Below are 16,093 nucleotides of genomic sequence, written 5' to 3'. Positions count from 1 at the left end.
GAGGCCTGGGATGAGAACACAAATTTGGGAGCCCTCAGTATATAAATGATATTAAAGGCCATAATTGAGTGAATTTGCCAAGTAATAGAAAAAAGAGATGGTCCCAGGACTGAGCCCTTTAAGCACTCCAATCATTAGAGGTCAGAGCGATGAAGAAGTCACAGCAGTGGAGACTGAGAAGGAAGCAGCCAGAGAGACCAAGTGAAGAGAGTGTTTCAAGAAGGTGAGGGATCCATCTGTCAAATGCTACCAACAGGGCAAATTAGTTGATGACAGAGAATTGACCGCTGGATTGAGTAACATGGTTAAGATGCTCATTTTAATGGCAGTTGTATTTAGTCTACATTAGGGCCACAAAACTTGTAAACAGTTGGATAGTAGATACTTTGGGCTTGAGGGTCGTAATAATGTCTCTTGTAATTGATCAATGCTGCTTTGGTAGTACAAGTAGCCATAGATAATATATAGTGAACAAGTACACCTGTGGTCTGATAACATTTGTAAAAACAGGCAGCCAGCTCCACAGTTGGCCAACGTTTGAGCTAAATAAATATGTTTTTATGAAGAAAAATGTATCATTTGTTGGGCGCCATGGCTCACGCCTATAATCCCAGCACTTTGGGAGGCAGAGGTGGGTGGATCACCTGAGATCGGGAGTTCGAGACCAGCCTGACCAACATGGAGCAACCCCATCTCTACTAAAAATACAAAATTAGCCGGGCACGGTGGCACGTGCCTGTAATCCCAGCTACTCAGGAGGCTAAGGCAAGAGAATCACTTGAACTGGGGAGGTGAATGTTGCAGTGAGCTGAGATGGTGCCATTGCACTCCAGCCTGGACAACAAGAGTGAAACTGTCTCAAAAAAAAAAAAAGAAAAGAAAAAGAAAAGAAAAATGTAATAATTAGATCAAACTTTATAAAATATTAAATGTATAGAACCTGCACTAGGAGATGCCCTGGAATACACCCCTTAGTGCTCTATCAACCTTTGATCTACATAAATATTATGGAAGGAAAACATAACGGAATCCAGTTCTGGCTCAGAGCTGGATTATTTTGATTCAGAACTTGATTTCTTATGCATCAGATATTTGTGCTAAATGCTTTAAATCCTTTCATTTAGCCTCACAACAACCCCTGTAAAGTGGCCATCCTCATTTTTCAGATAAGTGTAAGTAACTCACCCCAGGTCACACAACTGTTAGACGGCAGAGGTGATAGTCAAGTCCACTCTGACTCCAAAACCCAACTCATAGCCACTAGTTTGCAAATATTTGTTAAACACATAAGAGAGGGTCCCTTTTTGTGCAGTGTTATTGACATTTAAATACCTGTGCCATAAGTACAACTTTGTTTTGTACCATTTACATACATTTGAGAGGCCTTATCAGAGGCGTGTTTATATTATCACTTGAATCACAGACATCAAGCCCTCTGAATCTAGTGTTATATGTAAAAGAATAGGAAAGGAAGAAAGGAAAAAGAAGATGGTATTGAGGGAACAGCAGATAAAAGCTTTGCTATGTAATAATATCCTGATATTTCAAAATGATTTCTTTGCATGAGCTCCAGATGTAAAAATACATGCACCATGTCACAACGCCACCTGAAAAAGTTAATTTACTGAACTCATAAAACAATGGTTCTGTTGTATTCAGTTCTCGCTGCTCCAAAGGAAGAAAGAGCATCTTATGTATTTTTTGGAGTATTTTGGAGCTGCTGTACAACCAGAACTAAGAGACTTGAACAAAGAATTGTATTGCATCTAAAATTCATATCACTCACTATTTATTTCTGCTATTTAAATACAAACAGCTAGAAGAGATAACTACCAGCAAATAAAAATAAGTCATTCAAGATTGAAACCCAACACTTGAGATAATCATGAATATCAATTGTTATTCTAATATAATATACAATATAATGATATGCTTAAAGGCTGATATATAAATGACTCCAAATTGATATGAGCTCTCTGCTTTTTTACACATTTCTTATATCCTTCCCCCTCTGGCAGCTTCACTTCCAATGCTCTTTATGGCTGTATCAGCCTCTAGTAGCTTCTATCACCAGCTCCATTCCCATTTCTAATCTGGTATAATCTGCAGCTGTTTTAAAGAAAACAAACAGCCAGTGAGAAACAGAAAAGCAATCCTTAACAACGAGGAGCTGACCTGACCCTGGCAAGTAGGCCGTGGTGTCAAACATGAACAATTTGACAAATCATCAAGATCAGACAAGGCCACGCCATGACTGTGATGGACCAAGATGAAAGCCAGACTACTCCACAATTATATCTGAGCACAGAAAAAAAAAAGCAAACACTGTATAAAACCCTCAAATTATCAAACATCCTCCAATACTGGCTAAAATGAGTGACTGCTACTTCTATCAGTTATGACTCAGCCTAACTCCATTTGTCCCAACTTCTAGATGAGATTCATTATAAATACTCAATCCTAAACTTATCCTCAATTATTGATAACATTAAATCCAGAGCCCATCCCTGATTTCTTAAATGCTTCCCAAAATCACCTAACACAAGCGCAAATCCTACGAAATATCTTTCATCCTCTTCCTGAGTCACTGTAGGTTCATCGTATATGGTCTTCCTCCCTTCAGAGTCAACAAGCCTTGTTAAAACTCTGGATGGATTCCTGTTGGTCCTTGCTGGAGGGCATCAACACTAGTTTTCTTAAATGAGTTTTCTTATTTTAACCTGATTTTAAGATAATATTTTTGAGTGGGAGCCTAGGAATGGATATACACTTCTATAAGAAGGTCAAGTCAATGTTTTTTGTTGTTGTTTTTTTAGAGACGGAGTCTTGCTCTGTCGCCCAGGCTGGAGTGCAGTGGTGCAACCTCGGCTCACTGCAAGCTCCGCCTCCTGGGTTCACCCACCATTCTCCTGCCTTAGCGTCCCGAGTAGCTGGGACTACAGGCGCCTGCCACCACGCCCGGCTAATTTTTGTATTTTTAGCAGAGACGAGGTTTCACCATGTTAGCCAGGATGGTCTCAATCTCCTGACCTCGTGATCCACCCGCCTCAGCCTCCCAAAGTGCTGGGATTATAGGCATGAGCCACTGCTCCCGGCCAAGTCAATGTTTTTAACAACTGTTTTCTTTACTAAGAAGAAATGTCTTTTGATAACGTCTGGATTCAAAGCTGCTTTGCTGATGGTAGAAGTCACTGGATGTCAGAATCCAAATAAGTGAGACATTACAATAAACAGAAATAATCAAATTTCTCAGATCATAAGTCATCCTACATAATAACACATCTTGCATATACTAGATTTGGAGATCATGGTGGACAGGAGGCAGGACTAGATCGCAGCTCCCACTCGGATGGAAAGAACAGCATGTGGAGGCTCGCATTGTGAACCTTTGTTCCAGAACGACTGCAGGAATACATTAGGAAAGCCAAGAAAACCCACAGACTTGCTGAAGGGAATGGATTGCTCCTGCAGGACCCAGGAGACATCCCAAATATTGTGAGTGCCCAAACTATAGAAATGGGAAAGGGAGATTGTCCACCCCTGAACACATACCCCCACTGGAGAACCTAAAGGTCTAGATTGTGGGAGCTGAGTCAATTTAGAGAGCCAAGCGAAATACAGGGGTAGAGAAAGCAGTGGGAAAATCCCTGTAGGCTCAGTGGGCCCCCTAGCAAGCCATCTCTGCCTTACATCACTGGGGTCCTTGAGGATGGCTGCCAGAGGCACTGGGAAAAGCCCACAGAGGGAAGGAAACCTCCAACTGAACTTTGTAATAATTTCAACAGATTGAGAAGTCTCCTGGCCAGAACTCAGGAAAAGGGCGTGAATCCAGTGTGCAGACTCCACAGGCAGGGGAAGAAGGAAAGCTCTACTGACTTTCCTAGCTGGGAGGTGGGAAGCCTGGGGTAACTTCTCAGCCCTACTCATCCACCACCTGGAAACAGACTCAGTGTTGTTGGGAAGGAACGGTGGGAGTGAGACCGGCCCTTCGGTTTGCATTGGAGCCAGGTTAGGACTGTGGCTGCCAGCTTTCCCCCACTTCCCTGACAACCTGTATGGCACAGCAGAGGCAGCCATTATCCTCCTAGGTACACAATGACATTGACCTGGGAACCTCACCCTTATCCCCCACAGCAGCCACAGCAAGACCCACCCAAGTAGAGTCTGAGCTCAGACACACCTAGCCTTGCTCCCACCTAATGGTCCTTCCCTATCCACCCTGGTAACTGAGACAAAGGGCATATACTCGTGGGAGTTCTAGGGCCCTGTCCACCACCTGTTCCTTCCCATACTACCACAGCTGGTGCTTTCTTGAAAGCACCACCTTCCAGGAGGCAGCCAACCAGCACAAAAATACTGCACTAACCAACCAAAGCTAAGGACCCTCACAGAGTCCATTTCACCCACTGGAGCAGGCGCTGGTATCCATGGCTGAGGGACCCACAGATGGTTCACATCACAGGACTCTGTGCAAACAGCCCCCAGTACCAGCCTGGAGCCCGGTAGACTTGCTGGGTGGCTAGATCCAGAAGAGAGATAACAATCACTACAGCTTAGCTCTCAGGAAGCCACATCCCTAGAAAAAGGGTGACACTACTAAATCAAGGAAACACCCCATGGGACAAAAGGAATTTGATGACAGCCTTGAGCCCTGGAACTTCCCTCCAACAGAGCCTACCCAAATGAGAAGAAACCAGAAAACCAACTCCGGTAATATGACGAAACAAGGTTGTTTAACACTCCCAAAAAAATCACACTAGCTCACCAGCAATAGATCCAAACAAGAAGACATCCCTGATTTACCTGAAAAAGAATTCAGAAGGTGAGTTATTAAGCTAATCAGGAAGGCACCAGAGAAAGGTGAAGCCCAATGTAAGGAAATTTAAAAAATGATACAAGAAGTGAAGGGAGAAATATTCAATGAAATAGATAGCATAAATAAAAACAATCAAAACTTCAGGAAACATGGATGCACTTACAGAAATACAGGCTGGGCACGGTGGCTCACACCTGTAATCCCAACACTTTGTGAGGCCGAGGCAGATGATCACCTGAGGTCAGGAGTTCGAGACCAGCCTGACCAACATAGAGAAACCCCGTCTCTACTAAAAATACAAAAATTAGCCAGGCGTGGTGGCGCATGCCTATAATCCCAGCTACTGGGGATGCTGAGGCAGGATAGTCACTTGAACCCGGGAGGCGGAGGTTGTGAGCTGAGATCACACCACTGCACTCCAGCCTGGGCAACAAGAGCAAAACTCCATCTCAAAAGAAATGCAAAATGCTCTGGAAACTCTCAGTAATACAATTTAACAAGCAAAAGAAAGACCTTCAGAGCTCAAAGACAAGGTTTTTGAATTAACCCAATCCAACAAAGACAAACAAAAAAGAATAAGAAAATATGAACAAAGCCTCCAAGAAATCTGGGATTATGTTAAATGGCCAAACCTGAGAATAATTGGTGTTCCTAAGGAAGAAGAGAAATCTAAAAGTTTGAAAAATATATTTGGAGGAATAATTGCGGAAAACTTCCCCACCCTTGCTAAAGAAGTAGACATCAAAATACAAGAAGCTCAAAGAACACCTGGGAAATTCATCGCAAAAAAGATCATTGCCTAGGCACGTTGTCATCAGGCTATCTAAAGTTAAGATGAAGGAAAGAATCTTAACAACTGTGAGGCAAAAACACCTCACTAATGTTTAATTGTAATTCTTTAATAACATATTATATCAAGCACTAAATGGAACTTTTAAGTTTTATAAAGAGTATCTACAAAAATCCTACAGCAGAGGTAATAATAATGAACTGTTGAAATCTTTCCTGTATAGGTAACCTATAAAGGAAAACCTATCAGATTAGCAGCAGATTTCTTACCAGAAACTCTACAAGCTAGAAGGGATTGGGGTCCTATCATCAGCCTCCTCAAACAAAACAATTATCAGCTAAGAATTTTGTTTCCACTGAAACTAAGCTTCATAAATGAAGGAAAGATACAGTCTTTTTCAGACAAACAAATGCTGAGAGAATTTGCCACTACCAACCCAGCACTACAAGAACTGCCAAAAGGAACTCTAAATCTTGAAACAAATCCTGGAAACACATCAAAACAGAAACTCTTTAAATCATAAATTTCACAGGATCTATAAAACAAAAATATAATAAAAAAACGTATATGGGCAACAAATAACACAATGAATGGTACCTCACATCTCAATACTAACATTGAATGTAAACGGCCTACATGCTTCACTTAAAATACATAGAATTGCAGAATGGATAAGAATTCACCAACCAATCTGCTGCCTTCAAGAGACTCTCCTAACACATAAGGACTCACTTAAACTTAAGGTAAGCTGATGGAAAATGACATTTCATGCAAATGGACACCAAAAGCAACATGGGGTAGCCATTCTTATAACAGACAAAACAAACTTTAAAGCAACAACAGTTAAAAAAGACAAAGAAGGTCATTATATAATGATAAAAGGCCTTGTCCAACAGGAAAACATCACAGTCCTAAGTATATATGCACCCAACACTGGAGCTCCCTAATTTATAAAACAATTACTAATATACCTAAGAAATGAGACAGACAGCAACACAATAATATTGGGGCACTTCAATACTCCACTGACAGCACTAGACAGGTCATCAAGACAGAACGTCAACAAAGAAATAATGGATTTAAACTATACCCTGGAACAAATGGACTTAACAGATACTTACAGAACATTCTACCCAACCACCACAAAATATACATTCTATTCAACAGTGCATGGTACTTTCTCCAAGATAAAACATATCACAGGCAACAAAACAAGCCTCAATAAGTTCAAGAAAGTTGAAATTATACCAAGCAGTCTTTCAGATGACAGTGGAATAAAACTGGAAATCAACTCCAAAATGAACCTTCAAAGCAACGCAAATACATGAAAATTAAATAACCTGCTCCTGAAAGATCACTGGGTCAAAAATGAAATCAAGATGGAAATTTAAAAATTCTTCAAACTGAATGACAATAGTGACACAACCTATGAAAACCTCTGGGATACTGCAAAGGCAGTGCTAAGAGGAAAGTTCATAGCCCTAAACACCTATATCAAAAAGTCTTAAAGAGCACAAACAAACAATCTAAGGTCACACCTCAAGGAACTACAGAAACAAGAACATACCAAACCCAAACTCAGCAGAAAGGAAATAACCAAGATCAGAGCAGAACTGAATGAAATTGAAAATTAAGAAGTTCAAAAGATAAATGAAACAAAAATTGGTTCTTTGAAAAGATAAATTGATAGACCATTAGCAAGATTAACCAAGAAAAGAAGGGAGAAAATCCAAGTAAGTTCAATTAGAAATGAAACAGGAGATTTACAACTGGCACCAAAAATCCAAAAGAAATCCAAACAGAAATCCAAAAGATCATTCAAGGCTACTATAAACACCTTTATGGACATAAACTAGAAAACCTAGATGAGATGAATAAATTCCTGAAAAGATACAACCTTCCTAGCTTAAATCAGGAAGAATTAGATACTCTTAACAGACCAATAACAAGCAGTGAGACTGAAATGGTAATTTAAAAATTACCAATAAAAAATGTCCAGGACTAGATGGATTCACAGCAAAATTCTACCAGACATTCAAAGAATTATCAATCCTATTGACACTATTCCACAAGATAGAGAAAAAGGGAACCTTCCCTGAATCATTCTATGAAGCCAGTATCACCCTAATACCAAAACCAGGAAAGGACATAACCAAAAAAGAAAACTACAGACCAATATCCCTGATGAACATATATGCTAAAATCCTTAACAAAATACTAGCTAACTGAATCCAACAACATATCAAAAAGATAATCCACCATGATCAAATGGGTTTCATAACAGGGATGCAGGAATGGGTTTAACATACATAAGTCAATAAATGTGATACACCACATGAACAGAATAAAACAGGCTGGGCACGGTGGCTCACACCTGTAATCCCAGCACTTTGGGAGGTTAAGGCAGGCAGATCACTTGAGGTCAGAAGTTCGAGATCAGCCTGGCCAACATGGTGAAACCCCATCTCGACTAAAAACAAAAATTAGCTGGATGTGGTGGCGGGCACCTGCAATCCCAGCTACTCAGAAGGCTGAGGCAGGAGAATTGCTTCAACCTGGGAGGTGGAGGTTGCAGTGAACTGAGAGGGCACCACTGCACTCCAGCCTGGGCAACAAAGTGAGACCCTGCCTCAAAAAAACAAAACAACAAACAAAAATCACATGATGATCTCAATAGATGCAGAAAAAGCATTTGACAAAATCCAGCATCCCTTTATGATTAAAGCTCTCATCAAAATCGGCACACAAGGAGCATACCTCAAGGTAATAACAGCCATCTATGACAAACCCATAGCCAACATAATACTGAATGGAGAAAAGCTGAAAGCATTCCCTCTGAGAACTGGAACAAGACAAGGATGCCCACTCTTACCACCCCTCTGCCACATAGTACTGGAAGTCCTAGCCAGAGCAATCAGATAAGAGAAAAAAATAAAGAACATCCAAATCAGTAAAGAGAAAGTCAAACTGCCTGTTTGCTGATGATATGATTGTTTACCTAGAAAACCCTAAAGACTCCTCCAGAAAGCTCCTAGAATTGATAAAAGAACTCAACAAAGTTTCCAGATACAAAATTAATGTACACAAATCAGTAGCTCTTCTATACACCAACAGCAAACAAGCTGAGAATCATATCAAGAACTCAACCCTTTTTACAATAGCTGCAAAAAAAAATAAAATACTTAGGAATATACCTAACCAAGGAGGCGAAGGACCTCTACAGGGAAAACTACAAAACACTGCTAAAAGAAATCATAGATGACACAAACAAAATGCAAACACATCCCATGCTCATGGATAGGTAGAATCAATATCGTGACAATGACCATACTGCCAAAAGCAATATACAAATTCAATGAAATTCCCATCAAAATACCACCATCATTCTTCACAGAATTAGAAAAAACAATTCTAAAATTCATATGAAACCAAAAAAGAGCCCACATAGCCAAAGCAAGACTAAGCAAAAAGAACAAATCTGGAGGCATCAATTACCTGATTTCAAACTACACTATAAGGCCATAGTTACCAAAACAGCATGGTACTGGTATAAAAATAGGCACATAGACCAGTGGAACAGAATAAAGAACCCAGAAATAAGCCATCATACTTACAGCCAACTGATATTTGACAAAGCAAACAAGAACATATAGTGGGGAAAGGACACCCTATTCAACTGGAATAATTCAGCTGGAATAATTGGCAAGCCACATGTAGAAGAATAAAACTGGATCCTCATCTCTCACCTTATACAAAATCAGCTCAAGATGGATCAAGAACTTAAATCTAAAACCTGAAACTATAAAAATTCTAGAAGATAACATTGAAAAAACTCTTGTAGACATTGGCTTAGGCAAGGATTTCATGATGAAGCACCCAAAAGCAAATGCAATAAAAACAAAGATAAATAGCTGGGGCTTAATTAAACTAAAAAGCTTTTTCACAGCAAAAGGCACAGCAAAAGGAACAGTTAGCAGAGTAAACAGACAACCCACAGAATGGGAGAAAATCTTCACAATCTATACACCTGACAAAGGACTAATATCCAGAATCTTCAATGAACTCAAACAAATTATCAAGAAAAAAACAAACAATCCCATCAAAAAGTGGGCTAAGGACATGAATACACAATTCTCGAGAAGATATACAAATGGCCAACAAACATGAAAAAATGCTCAGCATCACTAATGATCAGGGAAATGCAAATCAAAACCACAATGTGATACCACCTTACTCCTGCAAGAATGGCCATAATCAAGAAATCAAAAAATAATAAATGTTGGCATGGATGCAGTGAACAACAGGGAACACTTCTACCTTGCTGGTGGGAATGTAAACTAGCACAACCAGTATGGAAAACAGTGTGGAGATTCCTTACAGAATTAAAAGTATAACTATCATTTGATCCAGCAATCCCACTACTGGGTATCTACCCAGAGGAAAAGAAGTCATTATACGAAAAAGATACTTGCACATACCTGTTTATAGCAGCACAATTTGCAAATGCAAAAACATGGAACCAACCCAAATGCCCATCAATCAATGAGTGAATAAAGAAACTATGATATATATATTATAGTGTGTGTGTTTGTTTATATATACATATATAGGTATATATATATATCTATACATGATGGAATACTACTCAGTCATAAAAAGGAATGAATTAATGGCATTCGCAGTGACCTGAATGAGATTGGAGACTATTATTCTAAGTGAAGTAACTCAGAAATAGAAAACAAAACATTGTATGTTCTCACTCATATATAGGAGCTAAGCTGTGAGGATGCAAAGGCATAAGAAAGATGCAATGGACTTTGGGGTCTCAGGGCAAAAGGATGGGAAGAGGGTGAGGGATAAAAGACCACAAATTGGGTTCAGTGTATACTGCTTGGGTGATGGGTGCACCAAAATCCCACAAATCACCACTAAAGAACTTACTCATGTAACCTATCACCACCTGTTCCCAAACCACCTGTGGAAATAAAAAAATTATTTTAAAAAAAGAATATACTAGATTTATAATTAACCAGACACCTGTGTGGCATGGTTGTCATGTATACAGTTCAGAAATGTACATACATAAAGAACAATGACAATTTTATTGGCATTGTTTCTATTGTACACCCTATTATACAGTACCTTGTCCCCTTTGATTGATAGGCCTTGTAATCCCTGTGGGCCAGTTGGTCCTTCAGAACCTTTTTCACCCTGAAAGCACAAGGGAGGGATATCAATGCACCAACCAAAATCTGAATTTTAAAAGAGTTTACATTACAAATACTATGAATTGTGCTTCAAAATTATTTTTTAAATGAAGCACCCAAACTCACTGTTTACTACAAATGGGTAATTCTAATTGACTCTGAGATCTGCAACTTGCAAAAAATACATTAGTCATAACACTGAAACAAGAAGGAAGCTATCCAAGCAAAACACATATGTAGCATCCCTGAAGTTAGAAAAGAGCTCAGTTCCCAATTTAAACAAAAATATTCTGGAAATGGATCACCTAACCAATCACATAGTATAACTAGCTGGATCAAGCCTCCTTTTCCTTAATATTGCTGAAACTGGGTCCATCACACAAGAAAAATTTATCTCTCGTACTAATATGTGAACTAATACTTGCTAGGATTAGATTACTACATTTTTTTTTGTTTATAAACATTCATTGAAAATTTATGTTTAAAAGAATTCATGGAAAATCTTCTTAGATATGCTCCTATAGTTACATGACCTAAGTGAACAGCTCTGTCCTTAATATAATGTTTATTAAGTCATAATACTTCATGCATTTTTATGAAAAATAAACCATATAATCAATCAGAAGCAGCATTCATTTAATAAATTTATTAGAACCAAGAGTAAAATCAAAGAACATTTACAAATTAGCCCCAAACAGCACATACAGAGAACACTCATTGGTCTGACTAGTTGGGGAATGAAATATTCTGATTCTGGGTTCTTCTGATCATTACCACAGAATATAACTGCATATACTTGATCCTAAAACAGCACAGAACATGATGCGTTCTTTCTTTGATGAGATAGAGGTCAATGCCCATGAGCTATTACATACAAGAGTATCAATAAAGTATGATAATACCTTATATAATATAAAAGTATGTTGAACCTGTCACTATGAAATACCCTGGAATATTCTTCTTAATGTTTCACATATTCATTTCTCATTTATTTCTTTCTCTTTAAACACAGATTTTAAAGAGAAATAATTCTATTTGAATTTTTCAGATTATTTGGTCTACACATAAATAGAAGTAGAAATTTACTAAGTGCCAAAAAAATGTCAAATTGTATTACAAAACTTTCGGTGATGTCATGCCAAGTTGTTGACCTGTCTTCTGATAGTGATACTGTGATTAGTCAAAGGTGTTAGTAATATCCCTTTATCCAACATATTATTTCCATTATCATGACAAATTAAAATGTGTTCATTAACAAGGGTGTCTTTTAAAATTTAACCCATTCAACCTACAAAATGGGAGAAAATTTTCGCAACCTACTCATCTGACAAAGGGCTAATATCCACAATCTACAATGAACTCAAACAAATTTACAAGAAAAAAACAAACAACCCCATCAAAAAGTAGGCAAAGGATATGAACAGACACTTCTCAAAAGAAGACATTTATGCAGCCAAAAGACACATGAAAAAATGCTCATCACTGGCCATCAGAGAAATGCAAATCAAAACCACAATGAGATACCATCTCACACCAGTTAGAATGGCAATTATTAAAAAGTCAGGAAACAACAGGTGCTGGAGAGGATGTGGAGAAATAGGAACACTTTTACACTATTGGTGGGACTGTAAACTAGTTCAACTGTTGTGGAAGTCTGTGGCGATTCCTCAGGGATCTAGAACTAGAAATACCACTTGACCCAGCCATCCCATTACTGGGTATATACCCAAAGGATTATAAATCATGCTGCTATAAAGACACATGCACACATATGTTTATTGCGGCACTATTCACAATAGCAAAGACTTGGAACCAACCCAAATGTCCAACAATGATAGACTGGATTAAGAAAATGTGGCACATATACACCATGGAATACTATGCAGCCATAAAAAAGGATGAGTTCATGTCCTTTGTAGGGACATGGATGAAATTGGAAATCATCATTCTCAGTAAACTATCGCAAGGACAAAAAACCAAACACCGCATGTTCTCACTCATAGATGGGAATTGAACAATGAGAACACATGGACACAGGAAGGGGAACATCACACTCTGGGGACTGTTGTGGGGTGGGGGGAGGGGGGAGGGATAGCATTAGGAGATACACCTAATGCTAAATGGCGAGTTAATGGGTGCAGCACACCAGCATGGCACATGTATACATATGTAACTAATCTGCACATTGTGCACATGTACCCTAAAACTTAAAGTATAAGAATAATAAAAATAAAATAAAATAAAAATAAAATTTAACCCAGCAGTCACTCACAACTAAGGATGAATTATTTGTTTTTATCTAATTGTTTTCCCTCCAGTAGAGATTTAGGATTCTTATAGATAATTGAATATTGATCATGGTGGAAGAAGGGGAAAATGAAATGCACTTTTAGAGCATGAGGCCATACTGAGAAGGCCATATCTTAGTAACCTGATGGAATGCCTGATGTGGAGGGTCTCAGACACTTAGAAAGCAGCATGTACTTCTCTGGGCAGTATGTGTGTATATGCATGTGTGTGTCTTTGGGGGAGACTTTGGAAATAAAGAAAGAAGGACTCCAAAATGTATCTTTACGTACTCTGAAATGTTGTTGATGCTGCTCAAAGTATTTTGGAAAACACTTTTTAACATGCCCTTCAGCAAATGTGCCAAAGATTATATACAAACTGCCTATATCAGGGTACAGCAAACTATAGCCCATAAGCCAAATTCAGCCCACTGCCTGTTTTTATATTATAAATATAGTTTTATTGGAACAGCCACATTCATTCATTTATACATTGTTTATGGCTGCTTTCAAGCTACAACAGCAGTTAAGTAGTTACAGCAGATACCATATGGCTCACAAAGCCTAAAATATTTGCTATGTGCCCCTTTACAGAAAAAGTTTGCCAACCCTTGGTGCAGAACAACTTGAGCTCCAAGAATTACATAAGGGAAATGATAGGAAATTCTGAATGGCCAGTTAAAAAGGAAGTCTTTTGTAACATTGTTTCTGTAGTAAAATTTTCTTTCTTCTTATATTGATGGCAGTACCGTTACAGATTGGTTTCTTATCTGTGTTTCACGAAAAAAACTGTGAGCAAAGCATTGCCATAGCTACACTCAATGATTTAACTTCTGGGCATAAGGATGTTATTTATCACTGTGGCTTTAAATGACTACAAACTACTTTAAGATATTTTTCTAATTTCATATGTAGTAATTACATGAAGTAGAAGTCTTTCAATTACTTATTTGTAGTTCCAAATTTTACTCTACTTTCACATTACAGGGAAATTTACATATTCCTTAATTTAATGCAATAAAGATGGTCAGAAAAATAATTAAAACTTCTAAAAATTGGTTAGGACACATTTTTAAAATTTGTAATTCATGAGCATGCAAGACAAAGCACCTTTTCCTGGTACAGAAGGTATTGTTACCTTTGGTCCTGGAAATCCTTCTCCGGGTAAGCCCCTCTCTCCTGGTACTCCCTCAGGACCACGGGGACCCTGGTTAGGATAGGAGAAAATGAGGAGCAAGAGGAAAGAGAAAATGGAAGGAGAAGTGATGAAACAGAGGAAAGAGGAAGAAAGAGAATGGTTATATTTCAGTTCACATGCCCAAAAAAAAAATGGATAGTTGGATCTGTACTAAACATGTACAGGCTTTTTCTACTTTATTAGTTCCTAAATACTATAGCATAATAACTATTTACTCAGCATTTACGTTGTATTAGGTATTATAAGTAATCTAGAGATGATGCAAAGTATACCAGATGTGCATAGGTTATATGCAAATACTATGCCATTCTGTCCAGACTTGGTGGGTTCTTGGTCTCACTGACTTCAAGAATGAAGCTGCAGACCCTTCCGGTGAGTGTCACAGTTCTTAAAGGTGGCACGTCCAGAGTTTGTTCCTTCTGATGTTCGGATGTGTTCGGAGTTTCTTCTTTCTGGTGGGTTCGTGGTCTTGCTGGCTTCAGGAGTGAAGCTGCAGACCTTCACAGTAAATGTTACAGCTCATAAAGGTAGTGTGGACCCAAAGACTGACCAGCAGCAACATTTATGGCAAAGAGGGAAAAACAAAGTTTCCACAGTGTGGAAAGGGACCCCAGCAGCTTGCTACTGCTGGCTGGGGCAGCCTGCTTTTATTTGCTTACCTGGCCCCACCCACATCCTGCTGATTGGTCCATTTTACAGAGAGCCGATTGGTCTGTTTTACAGAGAGCTGATTGGCGCGTTTTGACAGGGTGCTGATTGGTGCGTTTACAATCTCTGAGCTAGACACAAAAGTTCTTCAGGTCCCCACTAGATTAGCTAGATACAGGGTGTTGATTGGTGTATTTACAAACCCTGAGCTAGACAGAGAGTGCTGATTGGTGCATTTACAAACCTTGAGCTAGATACAGAGTGCTGATTGGTGTATTTACAATCCCTTAGCTAGACATAAAGGTTCTCCAAGTCCCCACTAGACTCAGGAGCCCAGCTGGGTTCACCCAGTGGATCTCTCACTGGCTCACAGGTGGAGCTGCCTGCCAGTCCCAGGCCTTGCGCCCTCACTCCTCAGCCCTTGGGCAGTTGATGGGACCAGGCACTGTGGAGCAGGGGCGGGGCTCGTTGGGGAGGCTCAGGCCACACAGGAGCTCAGGGCGGGTGGGGGACACTCAGGCATGGCAGGCTGCAGGTCCCGAGCCCTGCCCCGCGGAGAGGCAGGTAAGGCCCGGTGAGAAATCCAGCGCAGCGCCGGTGGGCCAGCACTGCTGGGGGACCCGGCGCACTCTCCGCAGCTGCTGGCCCGGGTGCTAAGCACCTCACTGCCAGGGGCGGCAGGGCCAGCCAGCTGCTCCGAGTGTGGGGCCCACCAAGCCCACGCCCACCCGGAACTCTAGCTGGCCTGCAAGCACCTCTCCCTCCAAACCTCCCCACAGGCTGAGGGAGCCGGCTCCGGCATCGGCCATCCCAGGAAGGGGCTCCCACAGTGCAGCGGTCGGCTGAAGGGCTCCTCAAGCGCGGCCAGAGTGGGCACCGAGGCTGAGGAGGCACCAAGAGCAAGCGAGGGCTGCCAGCACGCTGTCACCTGTCACCATTTTATACAAGGGACTTGAGCATCTGTGGATTTTGGTGTCTACAGAGGTCCTTAAACCAATCCCCCATGAATACCAAGGAATGGCTAATGACTGTAGCACTATTTAAATTTTTAGTGAGAATCCTTCTAGTAAACTCAATACTGATTAGTAGAATTGTAGAGCTAGGAAGAATAATATTCTCACTGTATTAAATACTCGTTCCATTTGA

The 16,093-nt window shown here is 39.9% G+C and overlaps 1 protein-coding gene across 1 annotated transcript in view; it reads right to left on the bottom strand.

Annotated features, from left to right (window-relative positions):
• COL28A1 (collagen type XXVIII alpha 1 chain) overlaps positions 1-16,093 on the bottom strand; it is a 164,083-nt gene that overhangs the window by 91,095 nt on the left and 56,895 nt on the right. The window contains exons 14-15 of the mRNA XM_054496646.2: positions 14,240-14,308; positions 10,749-10,817 (exon numbers count right to left, since the gene is read on the bottom strand). Of these exons, the coding sequence (XP_054352621.1) occupies positions 10,749-10,817; positions 14,240-14,308 (138 nt within the window). The remainder of the gene's footprint in view (positions 1-10,748; positions 10,818-14,239; positions 14,309-16,093) is intronic.

Source organism: Pongo pygmaeus, chromosome 6 (assembly GCF_028885625.2).
Source record: "Pongo pygmaeus isolate AG05252 chromosome 6, NHGRI_mPonPyg2-v2.0_pri, whole genome shotgun sequence".
NCBI classification, from domain to species: Eukaryota; Metazoa; Chordata; class Mammalia; order Primates; family Hominidae; genus Pongo; species Pongo pygmaeus.
This window is presented reverse-complemented; position numbering and strand designations above follow the sequence as displayed.